The sequence below is a fragment of the Periophthalmus magnuspinnatus genome, chromosome 16 (assembly GCF_009829125.3).
Source record: "Periophthalmus magnuspinnatus isolate fPerMag1 chromosome 16, fPerMag1.2.pri, whole genome shotgun sequence".
NCBI lineage: Eukaryota > Metazoa > Chordata > Actinopteri > Gobiiformes > Gobiidae > Periophthalmus > Periophthalmus magnuspinnatus.
This window is the reverse complement of record NC_047141.1, coordinates 25033211-25059091: the sequence shown is the minus strand read 5'-3', so window position 1 is coordinate 25059091 and position 25881 is coordinate 25033211. Positions and strand designations below refer to the sequence as shown.

At 39.0% G+C, this 25881-nt stretch overlaps 3 protein-coding genes across 4 annotated transcripts; all 3 read right to left on the bottom strand.

Annotated features, from left to right (window-relative positions):
- Window positions 1-6632: 6632 nt before the first annotated feature.
- Window positions 6633-14850, bottom strand: skap2 (src kinase associated phosphoprotein 2). Of its 2 annotated transcripts, none has more exons than XM_033981689.2 (12): window positions 14760-14850; window positions 14398-14503; window positions 14299-14324; window positions 14110-14208; window positions 11966-12046; window positions 11545-11628; window positions 11335-11459; window positions 10717-10780; window positions 10506-10625; window positions 10123-10212; window positions 9370-9485; window positions 6633-7079 (listed from the first exon to the last, which is right to left on the bottom strand). In XM_033981689.2, the coding sequence occupies exons 1-12, from the start codon at window positions 14797-14799 to the stop codon at window positions 6987-6989; spliced, it is 1044 nt and encodes a 347-aa protein (XP_033837580.1). In that variant the 5' UTR covers window positions 14800-14850; the 3' UTR covers window positions 6633-6986. The 2 variants fall into 2 exon arrangements, with proteins under 2 accessions (XP_033837580.1, XP_055084022.1); XM_055228047.1 differs by having other exon boundaries at window positions 6954-7079; window positions 9370-9482.
- Window positions 14851-17896: 3046 nt separating this feature from the next.
- Window positions 17897-19523, bottom strand: hoxa2b (homeobox A2b). The gene is made up of 2 exons (XM_033980986.2): window positions 19036-19523; window positions 17897-18614 (listed from the first exon to the last, which is right to left on the bottom strand). The coding sequence occupies exons 1-2, from the start codon at window positions 19391-19393 to the stop codon at window positions 17959-17961; spliced, it is 1014 nt and encodes a 337-aa protein (XP_033836877.1). The 5' UTR covers window positions 19394-19523; the 3' UTR covers window positions 17897-17958.
- A 4747-nt stretch (window positions 19524-24270) lies between these two features.
- hoxa9b (homeobox A9b) lies at window positions 24271-25794 on the bottom strand. The gene is made up of 2 exons (XM_033980987.2): window positions 25222-25794; window positions 24271-24845 (listed from the first exon to the last, which is right to left on the bottom strand). Exons 1-2 carry the CDS (start codon window positions 25700-25702, stop codon window positions 24607-24609), a joined length of 720 nt encoding a protein of 239 aa, XP_033836878.1. The 5' UTR covers window positions 25703-25794; the 3' UTR covers window positions 24271-24606.
- Window positions 25795-25881: the final 87 nt, after the last annotated feature.

Sequence of the window (25881 nt, the reverse complement as noted above, 5' to 3'; positions counted from 1 at the left end):
ACCTGGTCTGACAGTTGGCTTCTGCTGCCATGACAACATTGACACTTTTAAATCCATTAGATCAATTGGTTCACTCTCAGCCTTCTGAAGGATTAGTGACTCTCAACAACTTAATGAAGTAAATTACTATACAAGGGAATATAAGGATTTTAATGTAGCAAAAATAGTAAGAAATTGTAAAGTATTTTTTGTATTATTGTCATCAGTGCTTGCATATGTAGTTGTATAACATAAATATACTGTTTGACACAAGCAAGAAAATAGGATGAGTAAAACTGCTCCTTTGGGAAATACCCATTTGTCTCAAACCAAGTCAGCAAGTCTTTGCCAGACCAGAACAAACCCCAGCTCATATTTGTGCTTTTTATGCTTGTTTTATTATGATTCACTTTGTGGTATAATTAACAGAAAAATATTACACTGTATTATGCCCAACACAACAAAACAGTGGATGTAAAATTATATCAAATCCTGGCTAGACATTTTCCTCACAGCCAAAACAAATGGCATATGCAGGTTTGCACCGATGGCACATTAGAAATAAATCAGAAACTCAGTGCTTATTTTGGCAGTACCTTCTTTTGGAGAAATTATAGAGACAGAAGAGTTCAGTATTAGACTTACTTAAGATATTATTTTAGTTTGTGCATCTGTGATACTCAAACTGTTTAATAACAAAAGGTAAGCTTACAGTATGCACAGCAAAACCTCAAACAAAAGTGGAAAAATAATGATAAAAGAAATGTATATGACATGGGGTCGATCATGGGGCATTTCAAGGTATTTTTTCTCTCCATGACAATCGTTAACAAGTACGTGGTGAGTTTTTGGATGTTAGATGAATTAGTTTTATTGATCTCATGAGACAGATGTAAAAATGATTTGCCAATACTGATGGTAACAATGACGTTACATGTTTAAATGATTTTTATTCACTGTTTTACCTTTTCAACTATTGTTAAGTCATCTTTATTTGTATGGCATGTTTTCTATTCTCTGTGCTGCTCTTGTACTTTGCATTGCAACATTGTTTTTTCCCCATTTTGGGACAAATAAAGGCTTTCTTATCTTTTTGCATTGTCAATAAGGCTTTACTCAAATAAAGGTTTTACTCAAAAAGATAAATACAGCCAGTGTACTCTTGACTAGTAAATATGTCCATAGAGACAAATTACCTGTTTTTTTACAAGTTGCTAAATAAAACCTACATTTACGCTTTATTCGTTTTTCACTACAATAAAAAGTGGGAAAAACTGATAATTGGAATATTCATGAAACAAGCCTTAGAACGTGAGGTATTTCAAGGTCTCTTTCATTCTGAGGCAGTGATTTACAGGGGCCACAAAAATTCCAAAACCTTTGAGCCAAAACGAAATTCCAAGCGCTGCATCTGTCCTTGTGTGCCCGAGACAGACCCTCCTCTGCCACCTGTCAAACTGAGCAGCAAAAATACTTTTCAGTCATTCAGTCAAGGCTAAAGCATTTTTCTTTGTCACTCCATTGCAGGACATGGAAATGAGCCAAGTTCAGATGCATCAATCATTCACCAAATTCAACAGCCCTTGGGATCTTCTCCTTTTGGTTCTGCATGGCCACACTATATCTGCCTTTTCCCTCCTGCAAGCTGTCACCAATTACTACTACAGATAAGACGAGATCATTGTACCAAAGCAAGAAACAGCGTCTCATTGACTTGAATAGGCCCTCATCCCAGTGCAGTCACTATGGGTTGAGCATGCAGCCAAAAGGAGAAGGGAGGGAGCAGAGAAGAAAAGATCACAAAATTATATTGTGGTGTGTAAAATAAGACATGTCCCATTGGAGTGGACAGATAAAAACAGATGGAATAGAATAGGTAGCAATTCAATAAATACAACAACATACAAAACAGGCCTTCGGTATATTGTCGTATGGATTCATGTCTTAGCACAAGGGACCAACCTAAGAGTGTCACCGCATTGAATAACGCCCCCACTAGAGCAATGTCTTGTTACAGATGAAGAACGAGAACAAGGGGAGTGCTTTGGTCGACGGCAGATAGGTGAATCCGGAGACACCCATAGACACCCAGAGGCACCCTGAGGTGGCGGTGAGTGGACAGCCGAGCCCAGGGAGCAGGAGGGAATAGTGAAGGGTAGAGGGCAGTGTCTCCTGAGGCCTATGTGCTTGGCTGCCAGTGTGTGTAAATCAGCAGCCAGCTCACAGCCGCAATGAGGTAGAAAATAAAAAAAACATAAAAATGTCCAAGTGAAATAAGAGGCGAGAAGAAATCTTTTATGATGAGCCTAAATTCTCCTTAGTCTGCAGTAGATCCAGTGGTTTTGGTTGTCTTCTCTAGACACCATCCATCATCAAAACCAGCATGAAGCGACAAATTAATCAAATATCTCCACCTACTGTTTCTGTAATGAACATCCTAAATTCATATCATTATCATTTATGGGAGGCCATGTTAGTAAGTATGGCTGTAAAGTGATGGGTGGGCTCCCAAATCTAGACAAATGTACACACATGCCTGTACAAAGTTCTTTTCATATTTTCATTAAATTGTGAACAAATGTTCACATCTATCATTTTTTTCTCCAGATTTCATGGTGCACATGATTACAAACTTAAAGGTTGCTATAACTTTTGCTGGAGGGTCTAACATGTCTCCATGGAGATATTGTTGCCTGGAATGTTCCATACTGGCATTAACCTCATCTAGAGATGACAGTAAGAATGTATTACATTACTATAAATAAGTCACTTCTAGCAAAGCAGTAATATTTCCATGGAGACAAACAGGTTGCAGATCCCTCACCAAAAAAGTTACATAGCAGACCTTTAATCATCCAATTTATAAAGACATTTGAGAGTCTGACTGCAGTGACGATTTGGTCATGCTACTCTGTACACCCATGTGACCACTGTCTGTATTGATGAACTTTCACGTGTGAGCACTGGACACTAAATTAGCTCAGGTTAGCTTGACAGAACCTGGGCTTAGACCCATACTGAAGCTGACGCTAATTGGTAGCAAGCATGTTTTTACATTCCCAACTTTGCAAGTCTTGGTAATTCAAACCTCATACTTTTACTTCCTCTGCCAGGGCTTAGCTTTCAGAAAAAAAGGCGCTATAAAAAGATTTGACATTGAGAAGGTGTCTATGTAGCACTGAGGGTCAGGGTTACTGGCATCTACAACATTGTGGAGGGTCAAAGAGTAGAGACTTATCCTGGAGATTGGTCCACGTGGTACAGGCAGCTTCGGAGCAGTTAAAGAGCAAAGATTTGGCCATATGCCCTTTAACAAATAAACAATCCTACGATCATTATTTACAGCACTAACTAGCAGATTAAATCAAGTAATTGATCTGATATTAGAGACAGACCTGGAGAGTAAACGGGGCCCAGAGTATGGATGCCAAACACTTGTAAATAATCTGAACGGGAGGCCGTGCCAGGGGAAGGTGTGGGAGATGTTTATAGCAGGTGGACAAACAGCTGTCACTTTGATAAGCCTGATTTATCCCGAGTGGCATGTCAGTGCATAGCTCCGGTGGACATGACAGCCAGGGCCGGACGTTGCAAGACAAGAGCCATGTGGAGCAGGGGAGCGAATAGCAGCACAAGAGATGACAAGCTGGATATACAGTGGGAATGGCTCAATCAGAGTGAGAGTATTAAAGGATTAGACAGGGCTGGAGTTAGACTAATAAACATGCATTTGGAAATGCACACTGATCAGATTTATCTTTATGACATGCAAAGGTGACCTGGTTGACAGATCCTGTGCTCCTGATAGTGAGCAGGATAGACTGTAAGCATTACGAAGTAGGTGCCCATTTTGTCCTGATTTAATAATTGAGCTTGTTGCCAGATTATATTATAATAGCATTGCTTTAAGTTTATTTTTGACAGTCGGCAAAGGTCAGTATCTATTGAAAATATTCATAGAAAGGAAGAGTGAATTACAGGCAACAGGTGGAGAAGAGGATGGCTTGTATGGTCCAATTCAACAGACTATCTCCAGAACATTGTGCTGACAATGTTGCTGTCTTAATTTCAGATGGTGAATGGGGTGAATAATATTACTGTGGCTGATATAGTATTTCAAAATAACCAAACAGAAAATCCATATTGTGTTAGGGGCTGGGTCTACAAAATGTCATTGCAGAGTCTATACATTGGCCATACCACCTTGCCAATGCCAGATCTCGTCAAATCTCAGAAGTTAAGCAGGCCTAGTATTATTTGTATGGGAGACCGTTGGTAATACCAGACACCACAGTGGGGCAGCAGTGGCTCTAGTCTAGTGCAAGACCCTTCACCTACCTTGTGTCCCGTGTCAGTGTACACTGGTGTATGAATGAACTGAGAGCGAATGTGGGGCAAAGAATGGAAATTAGCTCATAACATCTGGCATGTTCATTAACAGGAACCATTCCAACCATATAAACAAATAATGAACATAAAATAAAGTTATTAACCGCAAACCAGATCAAAAGATCTGCATTTGGACAGTTAAATGGCAAATTCTGCCTTTGACTTCTGACCTGTCCTCCGCAAAGTAATTTGGGCTGCTATAAGACCACAACTTATGACTGAATGCCACTTTTAATTAGTTTGTTGCTATTTGGGTTGTATCATAGACATTTGGTTATTATGCTTGACTAATATAATAGTGTAAAGTCCCTGTCCTTCCAATAAAGCACAGGAGCATACAAGTAGTGGGTGTGGCACGTTATAAATGACCTGTCTGAACCTATATTTACTGGTCTGCCACTAACTTCCAGTCTACTGCTCATACAATACACATTGAAAAAACACTGGACAAATTTAAACCTGCTAGACGTTGCATTTTAAATATGAATTTTCAGAGCACCATGTCAGGATCTGTGTTAGCTTGGACTTTAAATCGGCCGCATCTCCGCAATGTCACCAGGCCCAGTGAGGAAATCTTAATTTGTCAGTTGCTATGAGTTATGCTGGCGGAGACTGACCTCAATTAAGACTGACTAGCATTTGAAAAACGTCTATTTTAGATTTAAAGATTTTGAGCAGCAGAAAGGCTTTAATGGAACGCTGACAGAGGGCCAGTGGCGAGGTAATAGATTTCCTGCAAAATGCCAGAAGATCTCACATAAATAAGAGAGTGTTATTCTTGACAGGAAGTCACTATGATGCTTCATGGTGATGTATGTGTGGAGGCATAGACTTAAGACAAGTATTTAAAATTGTTATATTTTCCATTTTAAGCTTTAATAGTCTGTGTATTTTATATACTCTTTACAGGGAAGTTTAGTTCCATAAAAACTGGGTTTTTGATAGTTTTAGATATTATTCAATATACTGTTTTTATGTCTCAGATTAATTTCAGTAGTTTGAAAATGGTGTTACTATAACTTATAGAATATTCCATTGAGAATCAATTAAGACATTCTGATACTAATGAGTTGGACAATGTATATGGGTTATTTAACTGTATTTTCTGAAAACTGAAACACTTCATGCTTAAGGTTGTGTGGTTAAAATTCTTATGGTCTAAAACAAATTCTGCATCAATTACCACTTTATTTATTGATACACCACAGCTCAATCTATACATTTGGCCACAAAATGTGTCGTTATGCTTGAAAGTATTAATTAGTGATATTCTGGTATCATTAGTGTAATTTAGTGCTAAGAGGATTAATAGCACAGTGACATTTATCTATGAAACATTATATCTTGATGTTAAATTGCAGTAAAAGGACTTGTATATTCAAGGGATATGACTGTCCAAATCTGTGGGGGAGGGGGCTGTAGTTGACATCCATTAAGGAAATCCTTTATTGGCACATAAAAATTAGCTGCAATATTTAGCCACACTTCTGGCTTTAAACACTTGGAAAATCTGTAGACTTTGTCAGGGTCTGACTCAACACTCAAGACATTTTGAACTTTTTATTGGTGTTGGATAATCAAGTCCAAGAAGCTCCAATTGTCACAAAAATGTCGTCTGTTCAACTTGGCTGAGTGACTATTACATTGTTACACAGTGATAAAACAAAGGATTTTCTGCCCTATACCAATGTACTATATTCAATAACTAATTATGGTAATTCATTACATCTCCAATTAGAAGACAGGTTTTATAACTGCAGAGCACCGTAAAAAACGAGATTTATGTGGGCTTTGAATGTCACCCAAAGGACGGAGGACTTGCTCATCACTCAAGAGGAACAAAACAGAAAGACAGGAGTGAGCAAAAATTCGGAGACAAAGGTATGATGAATTATTGCTTAATGAAAGCAGTTTTAGTCCCATTTTCTCCCAACCTTGAAAAAACCTTGGCAAAAAAACATTGTCTGTTGTGACAGATTTTAAGTTTAAAACTGTCTTATACATGTGTATACAGTTATGTATACTGTATATGCCACCTGACAAAGATGTGTCCATAGCGGCACCTGTCAAACAACCCCTCAGAGGGCAATAACATGCTCTCCCTGTGTGCTCCTGTCTTATTAGTGCACCTCCACTCCTCACTACAGGCTCCAGGCAGAGCCAACCATCTGCCACTCTGATCTCCTGCCCACAAACCCTCTCTGCTGCTATAACACACAGTCTTCTGATGCCTTCAAGCCAACTCAAGACCAAACAGAACACCACATTAAAGACATCGTTTTATTTTTATTAGGCGTGTTTTACAAAACCGTGACTTTTTAAAACAAAAATGACATTATTGTTGTTGTCTGAAATAACTGTCAACTGTGACCACAGAAGTAACACTATTGCCACCTTGTGGCATGTAAAGCTAATAAATAAATGGAAATTGAAATGAGTCCAATAAAAATATTAACAAGTGAAATAATACAAAAAAATGACAAATGTTCTCTCAGTGTAGAATCACAATGAATAAACATATACAAATATTTGTCTGAAACACTTTTTAGAAGGAAACGAAACAGACCATCTAAATTGTGGTTCATTTTTCCCACATTAATTTACTGGTGCATATTTATTTATAGTGCATAAAGTTCCATCAGATAGTCTTTGGGGACAATACCAATGGCTCCATTCTTCTCTCCAACCCACCAACCAAAAGTGTTGTATTCCTGTGTGAAAAAACAGTCACATTCAGAAGGATATTTAAAACACCATGCAAAACAACATGTATTTAGACATCACAAATATAAGTCCAAATAGCCAAATTTTCACTTTCTGTCAGTCTCCTTATATGGTGTCACTTTTCAAAATGCTCACTAACCACTCAAGACAAAGCCCTGTGTGCAAAGAGCCCTCACACATAAATCTGCCACCGCACGACAAGTAATAGCTCCAAATGTCTGTCAGTATGCAGCTCCAAATGTCTGTCAGTGTGCGACGACGCAAGCAAAACTGCACAGATCTGAAATCAGAGTCCCTCTCTCACATCAAAGTCCTCTTAGATGGGAGTCACAACAGAGATCTATTTCTGCAGCCACGGAAGAAGAGGAACCAGCCTCTGCGGTCATGTCCAAACTCACGTACAGGACTATATGTGGCAAGCTCAGAGACGTGCCTGAGATTACAGTAACATCATTGATAGGACAGAGGACAGTGCTGCAGTTGAAATGACATTTTGAACTTCAACAACATGTTGGACTGACCAAAAATACACACTGAATATCTCTTCACACAGCTTGCCTTTTGGGGGGTGTTTAGAGAATCTCAAATAGACAAGTGAAAGACCAAGTAAACTCATAAGACAGAAACATAAACGCTCTGAGCTCAGACATTAGTGTCGCATTACTGTGTAGCCTGAGTTCGATGGCTTTAATGTGATAAAGACTTTGGCCTGGAGAACTCCACTGGATCATATTTGGACAGTGTTTATGTCCAGCCCATTTGGCTAAGGTAATGGGTTAATGATCATACATCCCTCAATTTGTTTTATGTGCTGTGACTTGAGCAGGGAGGGTGGAGCTGTGGCAGCACAGCCTCCTGTCATACTCACCCTGGGCCTGTCTGGGGGGTCTTGCTGTAAGACTACTATTTCTGGGCTGAGGAATGGGGGAGGGACAGAGGAGAGAGAAAGAATGGAGGAGGGACTGATGAGAGGAAGATGGGGGAGGAAGTGGTCTGTGCCTTTAGCTGCAGCTGGGCGCTGCAGTCCAGACAGGTTTTATGGTCATTGCCCTTGCAGTGGGCCACAACCCCCAACACCAAGGTTCCACCTAATGGCACTCCTCGTCTGAGTGAAAGGGCAACTTGAGTCTTGGTCCTCTTCCACAAAGACAGGGGCAATAAACAGGCATTTGGGAAATGAGTACAGCATGGCTCTGTCTGCTTTGTGCATTTAGCCCCTCCCATTACAGCAACTAGATCAATTAATCAATTAGTTTTTTGGGTTTTTTTTCCCTGCAGAATTGTTATTGTCTTTTTCCAAAAGCTTCAGTGCCAGGAAATAAAGACAAAACATTATTATATTGTTTACAAAAACAAAACAAAAACAATGTTTATAACTGCAGAAATAATAACAATAAATAATGCAGTTACTCAATAGTAATGTAATATTCAATGTAGCCATTTCAAAATTCTCTTGGTATTAGGCTACTATTTAAATTGTGCCTGATGGCGCTTCTCCATTTTTTTGGAGCCTCAACAGCATTGCGTTTTGTAAGTGCCAAAACGCACCACTAGATGGCGCACTTGAATTTGAAAAGTCAAGTGACACAGTACTGAATGAGGAAATGGGGTTTACAGGTTTACAAACTCCAGTAGAGTCCTTTTGAAATATACTTTTATTTTTATAAACAAATATTAAAAAATAGACTATATTCACAATAATGTTTGAGTATGTTTTATTAAACCAGACGGGCAGTATCAGCCTTGGACCCATAACCTAAGCTTGGACTTTGTGAGAACAAAAAAAGACTATTTGACAAAGTGAGGTGGAGAGTTGTAAGAGGTGTGTGGGCTGAGGGGGAGCCCACTTTAGCTGCTTGGTACGACAGCAGCAGCTCTGAGCAGAAACGGCCCAGATGGAAATGATGGAGGGGAGCCCAGTGCCAGCTAAAACAGCCTCCGCCAACAACACTAAAACAGTTTCCGTGGTGACACAACTAATCCCCATCACCGCAGTGCCAGACAGAAAAACCTAGTCCAGTCTGCTTGTACCAACAGCCCTGGGCCCCTGGCAGCGGGCCATTCACTGCCAGTAAAAAGGATACACATAGTCAGGTCCTCCCAGGCCTAGAATTAACTCTCTTTAGGTGGTCTGTGGCCAGCCATACAACAACATGTCTGACTCAGGCAATATGCTGAGGCTACAGGGTATTTGAGCCACAGTGTTCATCAACAGCCCACCTTTATTAAAGAAACAATGCCCCTCTCAGGAGAAAAGCCAGCTGTATGTGACTGTACCTTGCTGAGAATGTAGATGGCGTCTCCGCGTTTAAAGGACAGCTCATCTGGGTGGTCTCCCATGCAGTCCCATAGGCCTTGGTAGAAGTTCTTGTAGTCTGTGCTCTTATTAACTGCTTTAAACAGAAAACCAATACTTCAGTTTAAAATGCTATTATACACAGCAATAGACAGCAATTATTTTGCTGTGCATACATTCATTTTATTTATACTACTGCACATTAGATTTAGTTTTTCCTGCTACACATGTAGCCCAAATAAGAGCAACAGCACTACAGCTGATGGAATTATACTAGAGATGTGCGTTATTTTCACTCACATTTTTTAATGCCACATAAAAATGCTAATTCTTTGGCTTCCATAAGTGACAACTTAGCAAATAGTGGTTGGGTCGTTATCAGTTATAGAGCTTAGCTACATCCATTTAAATTCCCACAATATGTGCATTGAACTGTGCATTGTATGCATATATTTACATATAAGCTGCTCAAATAGAAAACAAAATGTAGCTTGTTGTATATTGTGCAATTTTGAAAAGCACTGGGTATTTTTAGAGTGCAAAAATAACAACACTTTCTGTAAAAGGAAGTTGCTCATATCTAGTTTTGTGAACTCTGTGTGTGAAACTTCCCTTTACGAGACCATCTGAAGTCAGTCTGTATTATAACGACTGCAGTGAAAGTACAAAGATATCTGCTATGTTTAGAGCTTAGAGCTTCAAGACAAATACATTAAGGTTGTATTTACTTGTACCTGTAGCAGGGGCAGGAGCAGGAGGTGAAGAGGGTTTGATGACTGGCTCAATCTTTGGAGGAGGCTTTACTGGACTGGGCACCTCGTCTTCTGAAAATTAACCAGAGCAAAATGTAAGGCACATAGTAATAATACATGGTTTTAATATGCTTTAAAAAGGTTAAAAACAGCTAAAATATTTCACTTTGTTTGCTCACTCCAGAGAATGTACTTCAAACAAATAGTGGGGTGTCTGTTTTTAATTACTCAAATTAACATAAATGTAAAAAAAGAAAGAAATGTATTATACAATTTTAACCCTTCTAAAACCTATTTGAATCATGTTTTATTACTATGAGTCTTACATAAACTTGCTGAGGACTTTAGGAAATGAGAAGTCAAACCTGGTAGTTCTTCATAGATGTCATCATCAATTGGCTCTGCAGCGTCCTTGTCCATAGCATGTCCAACGTCATCATACATTTCCTGCTCGTCCTCTTCTTCTGGTATGATCCCAGTCATGTCTACAATCAACACACAATAGCATATAGACCATTAAAACAATATTAATAATGCAACTAAACTGAATTAATAAAACATAGATAAAAACCAAACCTTTCAAAACAAAGTCTATCTGTTTCACCCATTGCTCCGCCTCTTTCATCGATGACGCACAAAACTGTGAAGAAGGTGAGGCGTAATAAAAACTTTAGTCAGTTCAATTCACAGTTATACATGTATTAATTAACATAAACAAATAATACGAGATTTATGCATAGTAAAATGTTCCACATGGGAGAGTCTGAAGCCTCATTTAGACACTAATATATGCGTGTCAGTAAAGCAATTGCAAAGGCAGCAGTGTCAAATGAATGAAGGGGTTTAAAAATGGTTTTACTGAGCTGCCTTTACACACAGCTGCATTTTAAAGGTGATCTATGTAACTTTTCAGATGGAAGGTCTGTCACTTGCCACACCACTAAGCCAAGTTACAGGTCAGATCTGAGGAGAGCCAACCCTAGTCTTTATTAGAATGCATGTCTTTTTTTAACAATAAAAACCCATGTAGTTGAAGATAGATAGTTTAATGCCATACTGTGGAACACTACAGGCAAAGCAATAACCTCTCTGTGGAGGCAAGAGGCAAGCATTTGGCAGCCTTCAACTAAAGTTACATAGTGTACTTTAATAGTTAACTTTTATAAACAATATTTCAGACACTGACATGCATACCTGATAGACTCGCTTGTCTGGTGCCGAAATTTCAAAACAAAAATCTTTCTTGGAGTCTTTGCGTAATGTGTTGTTCATCTTGACAGAGTAGCCGTCAATGCTGAACTCGCCTTTCTGCTGCTTATCTGTTTAATTAAAGAGGTACACGTTAATTGTCGCTCAAGTGTCAAATATTTCTTTTGCAGTCTTAAAAATATACAAAACAATTACCTTTATCGCTGCCATAATAGTAGAAGGTGTGCTGGCTCAGAGCACACCATCTTTTCTGCCACTCAGTCCCAAAGAAACTGTGATCTATGAAAACAACATGTGGATAACTACAGCGATAGTTTAATTTACAGAAATATCACAATTATTTGTGTCTACTTAAATATTTATTTATAATGCCAAAAGTTAACTTGTAAAGAGAGAAGAAGAATAAACTTGTGATTCATGTTTTGCCCTGCATTAGAGCAGTGGTGCATGTTTTATGGAGCAGAACAAACAACCATATCATAAACAAAATGCAATATATTGCTTTTTTAACTACACCACTTTTGTAATGAACTGCAGTGTAATCATGATTTGGATTTTGATGTATTGCACACAGCCTGATACAGTCTTTGAAGCAAAACCACGACAGAATACTGACCCTTTCTACGTTTCTCGAGGTATCCAGCCTTAAAGACAGATGTGAGGTCCTGAGCTGCCACAGGGGGAGACTGCTGGGCCCCTGAAAAACAGTATCAGCTGTAATTCCATGTCTCCGTACTTTTATATAGGAGACGGCCTGGATTTCATAAGGGTCAAGATATTTACAAGATGTATCTATGAAGCATTAACTGAACTATAAGCATGGACAAAGTTGGACACAGTCTGAATAATATTACCTTCATAAAGTGTTTGCAGTGTTACAATATTGAAATGAAAAAGCTTGATACTCAGTACGGATTTTGATAACACATTGATGATAAAAAAAAAATCTCTTTAAATACACTAGAAACTATACTAGTGTTGATACAGATCACAACCATTCTAAAACTATTCAGAAAAGGTCCAACTTTGTCCCAAGTATGCCATTTTCTTCATTATCCATACCTGCTCAAAGCCTAGTTTACAGGTAGCAAGTCCTTACTGACAATTAGTTTACAAACAATGTAAAAATATGTTGGCCACCACTAAGCATGCATATGTTTGACTCTTGCGAGAAAAAAACAAAACAATTTACATTTAATTCCCATTTTAATTAAAAGTATTTATTAATCGATTCAGCAATCCAAGATATCCCATGATATGCAATAGCTATGTGCTACTCCTTGAGTCGCCCCTTGCACCGTGCAACTTCAATGCAAATGTTCAACTCCTGTGTCAAAGTTGTTTGTGTGAAACGGCGCCCATAAAAGTGACAGCTGCTTACCGGCCATAAACCACATCTTAACCCCTACTCTACACAAGGATTTCTCAAACCTCAATTTCTAAACGCAAAACAAAATATGACACAAATTTCAAGGCGGGGAACATTGTACAGGATTAGTGCTACTGTATGGTTAGAAATGTGTGCATTTTGTCACAAGTACAGCCGTAGCAGTCATTTGGGGTCCAGAAAAAGGGTCTAGGAGCAATAAAGCATGTTCAGGCTGTCAAAAGGCGGCCCTAAAAGAGGAGGTGCAAGCCACGGTTGTGCCCCTAAATTGCTTCCAAAGTATGTTGCCGAGATACAATTGGAATGTCTGCCTCATTGTGCCACTCAAAGTCACTTTCTGCAGGAGCGGGCTACAGATCTGTGCGTGTATATGCCAGAGTGTAATTTCTGCACTTGTAAGTCCAGTTAGTGGGTCACTATTGGACTAAGTGCTTGGTGGGAGATATATTACCTTGTAGAATATCAACACTGTGGTTTTTATATGTAATCCACAAATGGTACAAATAGGTACATGCCAAGAGTCCCCATTCTAAAGCTAAGGTTAGCATCTCCCATTTTAATTTTTTTTAAGTTCCCATATTATGCAAAATTGACTATTGTGAGGTTTAAGCCATGCTATAATGCTGTCACCTCATCAAAAACATACCTGGAGTTGTGTTGTGTTTTGTTTCATTCGCACATGTTTGAGTAATCCTGTTTTATTGATCAAAAGCTCAAAATGCTCTGTTGCATCGTGTGATGTCATGAAGCAGCTACCTTTAATCTTTTGTTTTTATTAGACATTGGCAATTCCAGTCCTGAAATTATCCAAGTGATTCTAATGAAGGGGCATCGAGTTTAAAAACACAGTGAAGTACTTTCCGTATTACCACATGACAACAAAAGGTGGAAGGGTGTTTTCTGTTGGAGAGAACTCTAAATATTCAGGGGTTGTGCGTTAAACATGTGTGAAGGAAACAAAACAAACCTCCGGGTATGTTTTTGATGAGGAAACATTATATCATAGATCAGAAAATAGAATAATATGGGCCTTTTAACACAACTTTTGAAATGGGACGTGTTAACTGATTCCTAATGAATGAATAAGTAAATAAATAAATACATACATGATCTGAAATAATGGTATAAAGTCACATGTCTGCACCTATATACGAGGGAGAACACTTTTGTTTTGGCCCATCTCTTCCATTGTTTGAGATAAGAGAACTAGAACAGTCCCAATTGTTGTTTAAAAACACATAAAATGCCATTTTAATAACTCAGCTGGGTAAATAAAGTTTAAATATATAAAAAATCTAAAATATACACTGTCTGTCGCTTCTAAAAATAACGAGATAATAATGTTGTCCATAGTCACTTGTTTTACGATTTACCTTCACATGCTTCTTCATCCTTGTCTGTGCGCTCCGACTGCAGGGATCCACCGTCGTTGTTGCTGTCAAACTCCTCCTCTTCCTCATAGTCATCCTCACCTGCGATATGAGTACACACATGATGCTTCCATGTACAGAACACCAAGCCTATGTGTAAATTAGAATGAATGAACATAATATATGACTTACTTTTGTCCTTGAAATCATATGGAAACCTAAAAACAAACAGACAATACAATGTGACATGTGTACTGTATAAAGATGATCACTTTTTGTACATTTCCATACCCCAATTTTACATCCTTTAGCCTCTTTATGAACGCTTCCCTTTTTTCTTTGGCCTTTTTGCTCAGATTCTCTCCTTTTAACCCATCACATATGAAAGCTTCAAGATCTACAACACAAAATAAATGCACAAATAAAAGATAAGATGCTACAATATAGACAAAGATTCATTCTTTGTAACTTAGAAATGGTAAGCCTTCCACTCTCTGTTAATCATTGTCTAACGCTCCACTACAGATGAACAGTGCAACACTTCCTCTTGTATGAAAACTCTGGTCTGAATGCGTTATTTTTGACTGCAAGCGGTCTTAAAACGAGATCCCCAGCTCACATACATTTGCATAGAACTAAATCCCTCTATTTACCTGATATAAGCGTCGTTATCTCTTCAGGAATCGCCCTCATAGTGGCTGGAGCTGCTTGCTACTGTTTACACGGCTGGTCCAGTGCGCACGGACCCAAAACAGGAACCCTAGCACGACACGGAAGCAGGAAGCTAATCTGCTAATTATTTATCACTGACCACGCGCAATATCAACCACACACCGCTTTGTTGTGTTGTCGTTTATTGGTCTTTATGATATAAGCCTATTCATAACAGGGCAGCGCGTGATGACAGCGTCTTGATGTTTTAATGGAGCTAAAGGATCTAATAAATTTAAAGCATAATGTGAGGATCATATATTAAGATTGATTCCTGATAATATTTCCTTGGCATTTAAGTGTTGACTTTGACCGACTTAATGGACAAAGCTGAAGTGCTTACAATAACATTACTTGTTCCAGTTTATGGACACATAAATAAAAATCTGATCATAATTGTTTTGTGTGTGAAAGTTATGGGCACGTTTGGTAAACATAAGCTCCTAAATTAATTTTTATTTTACTGTGTTGTGCTGCTTAGGCAAAGGTTTCAGGAACAACCACATTTAACAGATATAAAACAAAAACTTTAGCCAAATAGCCAAGTTTAACACAAGCCTCTGCAAAGGCACTGTTCCTATCTCGCATCATATAAGCTACTGCAGTGGTTTCTTGGGCACCCTCTGCTTCCTCTTACACTCCTGAGTCCCCCCTCCCAACTTTGTGTCATGGTGATACTTTACTATCAATTATTGCCATTATATTTTCTAATTTTAATGGTTGGTGTCATTACAAAACATTCATAAGGAAGTAAATTGTCCTTCAAAGTTACAAAATTGCACATTCCTTTATTCCTATATTACACAAAATTGATTCTCACGAGCTTTAAGCCATGTTATAATGTTGTTAAATCACAAAAAACATACCCGGGGTTGTGTTTTGTTTCATTCACATATGTCTAAATAATCCTTCATTAGATTGTCACATCTTAAAATGCTCTGTTCCACCTCGTGATGTCATGAAGAGGTAGTTTTCACATTAACAGCTACTTTTTACTTTTAGCTCACTAGAAATAGGCAGTTCCAGGGCTAAAATTATCCAAATGATTCTAGTGAAGGTATGAGGAGTTTAAAACACAGTGGAGCACTTCTTGTCTTACCACATGACATCACAAGGTGGATCAGAGAATTCAACCTAAATATGCAGGGTTTGTGTGAATGAAACAAAACACAAGTCCAGGTATATTTCTGATAAGGAAACATCAACACATTCCTGTACCTCTGGTTGGAAAGCACTGCTCAATTGTATCACTCAAATTCAAACATCTTGTGGGATAAAACACTCCTTGGTTTAAACACTGTGCTCTGTTGCTAAAATAACACGTATTTCCTATTTTATTCTTTGATTTCATGACAAGAAATAACATTCAATTATTAAAGACATTATTAACGCCCCTAGAACCTTTGCATGATGCATCACTTGAGAGTGTACAGTGTCGGGGGTAACCTAAACTCAAACAAATCTCTCTGTTGACATATTGTTGACAAAGGTGCCAGTCACTCTCATTAGTCTTCTGTGGACAGCCACCATCACCCTGCCTGAGCTAAAAGAGCGGGCCTTTGAACTATAGCCTATTGTTTTGCTGCGATGTGACAGGGATGACAGTTGTTCAGGCTGGGCTCTGGAGACAGCAATAAGCCTATAGCTGCAGGTATTGTGTTATATTTGCCAATGTCATAAGACGCCATATGCACCATTTCCTAATAACACTTAACACACCTGGGTTTGAGTGAGGCTACTAATATAAAGACACTATAAATGATATGTTGATAATAAAACATTTAGCATTTATTGTAATAGGACCAATAATTCTTACTTTTTTTCAAATCACTTGCCGTAAAAGTGGAGCATTTTTCATCCAAATTCTTTATGAGTCTCTCTGTGGTCATTCAAAACCTGACCCTCTTCTGACCCAGCACTAGTTCCTCCCCGTTTGGAGAGCAAGGGAGACTCAGCTTGACCTTTGACCCCTGGGAGCCTGAGTGTGAGTGAGTGCCTCTCTGGTCCCCCTCCAAGGACTAAACTGAGCTGCATCTGGTGTAATGTTGCGCTTAATGCACTGATGTCTTTATTTCATATTTATTTATTTATTTAATTATTTATTCATTTATTTGTGTCTGTTGATGACAAATAAAAACTCCTAAATGTTTTTTTTAATTATAGTCCATCTTTGACACTTCATAAAAAAGCACAAAGTTATGTTATTGTAATAATTCGTTTCTTATTTATAAACGTAACTATTGCATTTCTCTTGCTAATCCCACTGTGACTGATATTACAGCAGCTTTTATCTAAAAACTGAACTGACCCTGAAACCATGCAATGCGCTGTTTTCACCGACTGATGTACAAGATCATAAAATAAAAAGATTTTCCTTAAACATTTCTTTAAATCTAAAAATCAAACCAGCGCGCCTCTCTGCACCGCGGACATTTTCTGCATTATCCTTCTGTGTATGTTGCTTTAATTCAGATAAAAAACAACAACAAAACAAAACAAATATAGCCTTATAAAGTGAAAGTTGCGCCATTAGGCCTATTTTAGGTCAAATTCTGCAGGCTTATTGAAATAAATACATCAAATATATTGCGCTGGCTTTGAACAGTCTCATTTGAATATATCTCCAAAAGCCACTGTGGCGCAGGAATATTAATTCCCAAAGATTGCATTACACCGCGCATCAGGCCATAAACAAGCAGCCTCTGTGCTGTGAGTTTTATAGGCAATAAAATTTAATTAGAGAGCAAAGAAAAGTCATATAGCTCTCGCCCAACTTCCTCATGCAAACTGCTCATAGTATCGTTTTCACCCAATATTTCTCCAAAAACTAATACTACTTAAACATTTCTCAGGTTTTGTGTAGGCTAAAAACGATTTTGTTTTTGCAAGCATTTATATAAAAATATTCAATTTATCTTAATTAAAATAATACTAAATTGTAATGAAAAAAGACACTAATGGGTTAATTAATAAGTTTTATTTTCAGAAAAAATATATTTATAGAAATTGATAAAAAATACATAGAAAAATGAATTTAACAGTGCATAGTAAATTAGAATGTCTCATAGTAACTTACCTCATTTGAGTTCTATAGGCTAATATTATTCCATTTTAGTAACGCATACAGTGAACAGAGGAGTTTCAATAACTCAAGTTCTGCAGATCAATAGTTGTGAGCGTTTCTGAGAAAAGATCAAAAGTGTCGCTGGAAAAAGTCAGTGGACTTTGTAAAGAATCTGACAAACTCGGTGAGAAAGACGAGGACGGAGAGAAAACGGCGAAATCTTGCACAGTGGTCTGCGCTGGGGAATGCGTATTGTTCGGGCCTATTGTGGACGCGCACATCGGAGCAGCGGGCGTCGCATTTGGAAAATGTTTCACATGTTTGTCATTACTGTTCTGCAGCGTAACAGCAGGGAAATGGCTCTCTCTGTTCTGAGCACTCTGGTCCTGAGTGTTCACGGTATTCTGGGGAAAATACTGTGCTGCCTCGCCGTCTTCAGTCTGTTCGAAGTCGTCCTCCTCCTCGTCGTCCTCGCCCGCGTATTTTCCGTCGCTGTCTCGGTTCTCTTTGCTGTGTGTCTGCCTCTTGTGCTTCATGCGTCTGTTTTGGAACCAGACCTTCACCTGTTTCTCGGTTAAATCCAGTGAGGATGCTATCTCCACGCGCCTGGGTCTGCAGAGGTATTTGTTAAAGTGGAACTCCTTCTCCAGCTCCAGCAGCTGTGTGTTGGTGTATGCGGTCCTCAGCCTCCGCGATACCGCTCCAACCCCGGCATCCTCCTCCTCAGGGGAACCTGCGAAGTATACAACACAACACTTAATAAAGCTTTAGATCGACACAAATAAACCCACACAGAGGATGATGAGTAACACGGTGGCTAGTGAGGAACTTGTGGCAGCAAGTCACAGCCACTCTCAAGATTTATGGCCTCACGGCAGAATATGATGGGTCTGCGTGGACAGGACAGGACGCAGGCTGAAGATTAATGAACATGCCAGCTGCCGGCCCATGTACGACTAATCTATCACTCTCCATTACTGTCAGCCATTAACACTTCTACACTTGGTGAAATTAAGACTTTATAAAACATAAAGGACAATTTGAAAATATAAATAGGAATGATTCAATGTGCAGTGAGGGACGTCCACTTTTACGCGGGCCCAGTGGAAGACAAAGAGCAGGCTTTATTTCAAAGGTTATTAATCATGTCTTGCCTTGGGGTGAGAAGTAAAGTGGTGACGACTCCGTGGAAGCCTGGCTCTTCTTGATGCTTTTCTTTTCCTTCATCCACGGGTATTCCTTTGGCGAAAAAGCAGCCTGACGCGCTTCCACGCAGCCTTTCCAGGTCTGTTTGGAGCGGGTGCTTCCGTGGCGTGGATGATCCGCTACGTTCAGGCTGGGAATGCTGTGCTCAAAAGGAGGAGGAATCAGGGCTGAGTGTGAAAGCGCCGAGCTCTTGATTGATGAATTTTGAAACGCATCACAGACAGGGTTAGTGAGGGATGTCAGGCACTCGGCGAGCGATGGCTGGCTGTTGATAAAACCACTCTCGCGCCCAAATTCGTAAGTCATCGCCTCCCTAGTGCCGCTTTAAAGGTTTAACAAAAACAGATACCAGACGGGTCATTCATAAACTGCTAATGTGGATATAGTCGAATATGGAGAGTTCTGGGCCATTTACAGCCTGCGCGAGGCCATGCTTGGAATTAGACGGGGCAGCTTGTCACATGATTACATCTGCCCAATGACAATTTGGGCTTTTATCAAAAGAAGCCACTGTCCCCTGTGATTGATCGAGAAACTCGGAGTGGTAACGCCTCATTCCGTGGGCAGGGGTGCACTTTATTTACACATCTTGGGTTGAGTCCATGTTCACTCACTGTTAATACACATTTATTCCAAGACCACGAGACATAAGTTGGTTATGAAGATGCACAGTTGTGGTGCAAATGTGGATATCCGTGAATGATTATAGTGGCCATATTTTTCAAGCAGTCAGTCGAGATCGTTTCCTAAAGACGTTTATTCCAGCAAACGCTCAAAATTATTTAAATTGATTAATTAGTATGTTATTCTTCTCCACGTTACGTTTGGCATTGAAGCTATTTTCAACCTGGCTGTTTTAACAATCTTGTGCGTATTAGGCAATCCAGTACTGAACTAATAAAGTAATTATTTGATATATAATGCAATTTAGTCATTTGAAGGTATATTGGAGTGTAATATCTGTACAGCACCCTCATTGTCCTTAATACAGTGAGTGTATAAAATGATTTGCTACTAAAGTGTGAATCCATGGGATAAGGTGCTGGAAGTGATGGCTGTTTATTGCCCCTGCTCTAAACAAAGAGCCGCGCTAGTCGCCTGTGCGCGTGATCAATCTTTCTCGCCCTACGCCCTGACAGCTCCCAGCCCCAAGAACGCATCTGAAGCACCTACCTCTGCCTCGGATCATGTATGACTTGAAGACGCGGCAGCCCAGAGACCTTCATTTAATAATTTCATAATGCTTTAGAAATTGTGATTTTACGCACGGATTTTGCAGCTTTGAAAAGATGATCGAAAGAAAGCATTCGGTTAAACCAAACGATGAAATGATTTTTAACGAAACGGGCAAACAGAAAGAAGAGAAAACGTGACTTGATTTAGTCGAAAGCCTTTCTTACATTGGGTCAATTGTCTGCTGAGGTAAGTGGGTGTTGGCATTCAGCATGGAGCCATTCATCGCTACCTTCGCTCTCTTTTTCCCACAGAGCAGCAGAGGTCTTTATCTGGATAAAATAACAAAATACAGCTAATGTTTTTTTGAACAATATTTAGTATTTTGTGTTTAAATGTTGTTGTTGTTGTTGTTGTTGTTGTTGTTGTTGTTGTTGTTTTTACATATAGATCTTTATAATGTTAAGCCCAGCAGCTTGAAGGCGAACCATTTTTTGCACGTAATCGAAATCCTAGACCAACTGCTGGAAATGAATCTTGATTAACCGAATATGGACCAGTAAGTATTGAATTATACTGCAGTAAGGCATATGTTAAAATATGAGTATATAATCATTTATAAGTATGTAAGTATGTATTTGCTCTTGAATTTCAATGAAAAAGAACTCTCTCTTGACCAGCTTGTAAATATAATTATGTGGGTTTTTTTTTTTTTTTCCTGTTTGACTGTGACTGTGTGAGTTTGATCAAAGGCAGGACGGAGCAGTGGATGAACAGAACAGGAGCTGCGCATTTCCCTTCTGTTGTGAGACCAGAGACATCTGGAAGGCACCACGGACCAAAACAGTGACTGTCCTCTTCGTATAATTGAATGCACAAGGCTTAACTTAACTGTGTCCAGACCTCCTATAACGCCAATATAAATAAAATAAAAAATATGTCAGAATATTTTCTGCTTTTTATGTCAGTAAATGTCTGTGAGCTACAGGTAGCAATTCCTCTTTTCTTAATGAATTGTTTATCATGCATTTATGTCTTTTACTTGTGTTAAAACAAGGTTTATTTCCGCGTCAATGACAGAAAATGGTAATAAAACGGTGCCATTTATAAGGCAAAACGCACGTGCTCCACCCTTTGTGTGTGCACATGTGTTGGAGCAGAATCGCACATTACTGTTGTATTTATGGCCTTCCTGGATTCATGACAGGATCTGACATATACTACAGGAGCTGCAAATCAGCGCGTCGTGTAAGCTGACTTGTGCGTAAATAATGCCTGAACACTCACCTGATTTGGCCCCTATGAATACGCCAATACCAAGAATGATCAGCAAACGAATGAGATTTTAATCGACTGCTGATTAAATTGCCTGAAGTGATTGCAAGATCTATATTTGATCACAAAATAAAAGCCACAACTGCTAATGGTTTAATTCCTCGTTGGGATTAAATAGGCCACATGTGCTCCTGACTTTGCACCCTAAATTTCTGCTGTGACCCTCATGTCATGAGGTTTGATGTATGGAGGGCACCAGAGGTCTTGACAAACAACTTCCCACCAACTCTGTTTTCCTGCAGACATTATCGATATAGGCGACTACGCACCAATAGCTTTTCTGGGCAACAATAACCGCAGAGGTGGGATATTCTTTTATGTCATAGACCAGTGCGATTTTGAAAAAATAAAATAAAAAAATAAAAAAACAGAATATAGTTAATTGAGTGCATGTGGGCAGGTCAAAAAGAACGGGAGGGACCGGAACTTGGGCCTATAAGGAGAAAGGATTTAGCTGGTGATATAGTCTCAGGTTCATCCCAGCGCAGCCCCCGACCCTCCTACCTCTATTATACTATACTATACTATACTATACTATACTATACTATACTATACTATACTATACTATACTATACTATACTATACTATACTATACTATACTATACTATACTATACTATACTTCTCTTGTGAGCCAGTTGGATGTAAGACTATATATATCTATATATCTATAAAGACAAAGGGACATCAAAAACACAAGTGAGACGGAGTTATCCTAAAAGGTTTAGTGTGTATAAAACCTGCTTGTTGTCAGCATGGGGGGATATTATGTCATCCATACGTATGTGTTTAGTGTGCAGGTCTTGATAATCTAATACACTGTGAAAAAGTTGTAGCATGCGAAATTTTGATTTACTTATGTGGAAGCTTGGAGAAATGTCCCTAAACCCAAGGGTAGCCTACTCCCATGCCCCTCCCGCTGTACCCTCTTCATGTAATATCCCACATATCTGTATGTTTACTATATATACTATACTATATGTACTACACTATAGGCTACTATACTATATTATACTATACTATATACTTTGCTATACTTTGCTATACTATACTATACTATACTATACTATACTATACTATACTATACTATACTATACTATACTATACTATACTATACTATACTATAGACTACACTACTATTAATAATAAGTATTATAATCAATAAGAAATTGGGAAATTTTCAGTGTGTTTTGTTTTGTTGTTGTTTTGTTGTTTTTCTGTTTATTATATCTTTATGCTGTTAAATATATAGATCATGTGATGAACATTTTAATTAAAAATTAATATCTAAGTCATACATAATTTGTGATTCTCTTCATTTCGTAAGCAAAACTGAGGCAGCCTCTTAAATGTAAGCCAGCCCATTTTATGATAAAACTGTCAATAAGATTTTACCATTAAATCGTGGTTGCATAAGCCTCAATAGTGGACTCGCGGTGCCTTGAAAGAGGGGGTGGGTCTTTACTCAGGACGGCCGTGAACGCGCCACGTAGAAGAGCTACACATGAACCACTGGTGCCCCCTGCTGGCAAACCTTGATCATCAGCACAATATGGATGCTGAAGTAAGCAAGAGGATTTTGGCCACAGATAAGATGACACGCAGATTTAGAACACAATTAAACCAGCTTATTCATTTTACCTAAATAAAGACTTATATTTAGGGCCAATTTTTTCGTGGTAAAAGTGTTGCTATATTGGAAAGAGCGGCTCTGCTGTTTGACAAAACAAATGGATTTCAGCGCTGTCTGGACGGTCGTAAAGTAATTAGACGTTTTTAAAATAGACGCATTTGCACTGCTCCTAAACCTCTATATACCCTGCGCTCTCTGGCTGTATTTGTGTTTACTACTAGGCTATGTGTGCAGTTTTAAGTTGATGTACTCATATTGATGAAGACTGTTAATTAGCACTATCTCTTTGTCAACTTTGTCGATGTCATCCTCCTGTAGTTGCACAGATAGATATAGACACTTTTCTGCTTCGCACTTTGTAACAGTCTCCGTAGTGATTGTGGTTTACAGTATGCCGAGGCCTATATGAGCCCAAGGCACTTGATCTGCATAAACAACACATTTCACTCCAAGAGTGCATTGATTAAGTGCGAACTAGACTGTAAATAGGCCTACATAAACACATTTTGTTTATAGAGTCGCCAGCATATTCTTATATTTCTTTTGGTTTTGCCTGAGGCCGTTCAGCATGGGGCGCTCCCTGTAAAGAATATTTTACGCGCCTCTCTAAAATAAAATGTCTAGGCCTATACAAATATATAAAAGTACACATTCAGTTCAAAATACTGAATTAGCATTACACTGGAATTATGTGTGCAATATCTATAAAAACTGAAAGTGAAACTGAGAACCGGACCAACAGGATTGATCACTAGTGCCATACAATTAAATAGCTGTAACCTGGAAATTATACAGACGCCTCTAACCGTCCTCCTTCTCCTTTGATGAACTTAAAAATGTTATTTGTTAGTTCTGTAAATTATTTTAAAATTATGTGCAAACTGGCCCCCTTTACGCACTCTTTACGCATTCTTTACGCATCAATTTTTGAGGCCATTTTCTGAAATATAGTTTAATACATTTTGCTTTTACTAGTGCATATAATCACTGCATTGATTAAAATAAAAGTAGTTCATTTTTTTCTGTCTAAACAATCTACTTTTATTTGTTTACGAGGTACCGAAGTGTGCACATTGACTCTTAAAAATAACATTTGAGAAATAGCAACAACAAGTAAACAATAAATTAACCGTTTCAATAGGTAGCTGGGTGACATTCAAGAGTTCAGGTAGTCCAGAGTCATGCAACAGACAAATGAAACAGATGTTGTGTGCATCACAAAAATACATTTACATTCAGACGAGACACTGCCTCTCACAAATACTGACACATAACAGACCATCCAGTGTGGCTTTTATAGCTTACAATGTACAAGAATATCTAACATAATCAGTATTTAAGCCCCTTTACCACTTGTTCCTTTACAGCAGTCCTGCAGCATTAACTGTCTCTCCGCCGCTCTTTGTTGTCCTTCTTCATCTTCATCCTGCGGTTTTGAAACCAGATTTTCACCTGTCTTTCTGTCAAATTTAGCAGCCTGGCTACTTCATATCTACGGTCCCGGGGCAGGTACATGTTAAACAGAAACTCCTTTTCCAGTTCAAGAATTTGGTGTTTTGTGTAAGGGCAACGTTTTTTCCTGGTAGGCTTTGCGTGGAGCCAGTTGGATGAAGGGTTATCTACAGAGACAAAGGGACGTCAAAACCACAAATGAGATGGAGTTATCCTAAAAGGTTTAATTTGTATAAAACCTGCTTGTTGTCTCAAATGGATCTACATGGGAAATATTATGTCATCCACATGCGTATGTGTTCAGTGTGAAGGTCTTGCTTGACAATCTAAAACACTATGAAAAAGTTGTCGCATGCGTAATTTTTATTATTTACTTATGTGGAAACTTGGACAAACGTAAAATTCGTCAATTTGTGTATCAATACAGAATGCATAAAATAGTTTATGTCCCCAAACCTAAGCGTAGCCCACTCCCATGCCCCTCCTGCTGTGCTCCCTTCATATAATATCCCACATATCTCTATCATTAACTCTTGGTCTTACTTGGGTCCACGTCCTTCTTCTCATGTGCTGGTGGACTCTCACTTTCACACGATGGTATCTCCGTGAGTGTCGCTGCGTTCTCAATGTCAGACAACAGTGGCGCATGTGATTCCAGAGTAGTACACTCGCCACTCGCAATGAGGGGTTCTGGCTTGATCTCGTAATGCGCGGCAGTCGGTGGTAATCCTGTTAAACACAGGGACGAGGGCAGAGGCTCAAGAGTCCAGGATCGAGGGTACATTCCGTCGCTATCTATTGCCCCAGTGCCGCCACTTGTGCTATAAGCATGGTGAATATATGTGGGTGCACTCGGATTCCAAGTGCCGGTAAAAAGAGACGTTTTGCTTTGTAAAAGACAAGACTCTGATCCGCCATATTCTCCGCTCACTAGCGGCTGCTCCACCCCTGATGCGGTTGACGGATACCTTGGTGCCATATCTTCCTGTGCGTCCACATAAAATCCTGTTCCGAGAGTCGACATTTCCAAACCAAGAAAGCAAAAATGTCCTCAATAGCATTTAATTCCTAAGAAGGAATGACAGAGAATGCATGCTTTGCTGCGCCAGCTGCAGCTCAATGCGTCCAATAAGTTGAACCTTGCCCAACATCGGATAGGGCGCCCCAGACACGTGACCGTGGGACAGAACAATAAATAATAAA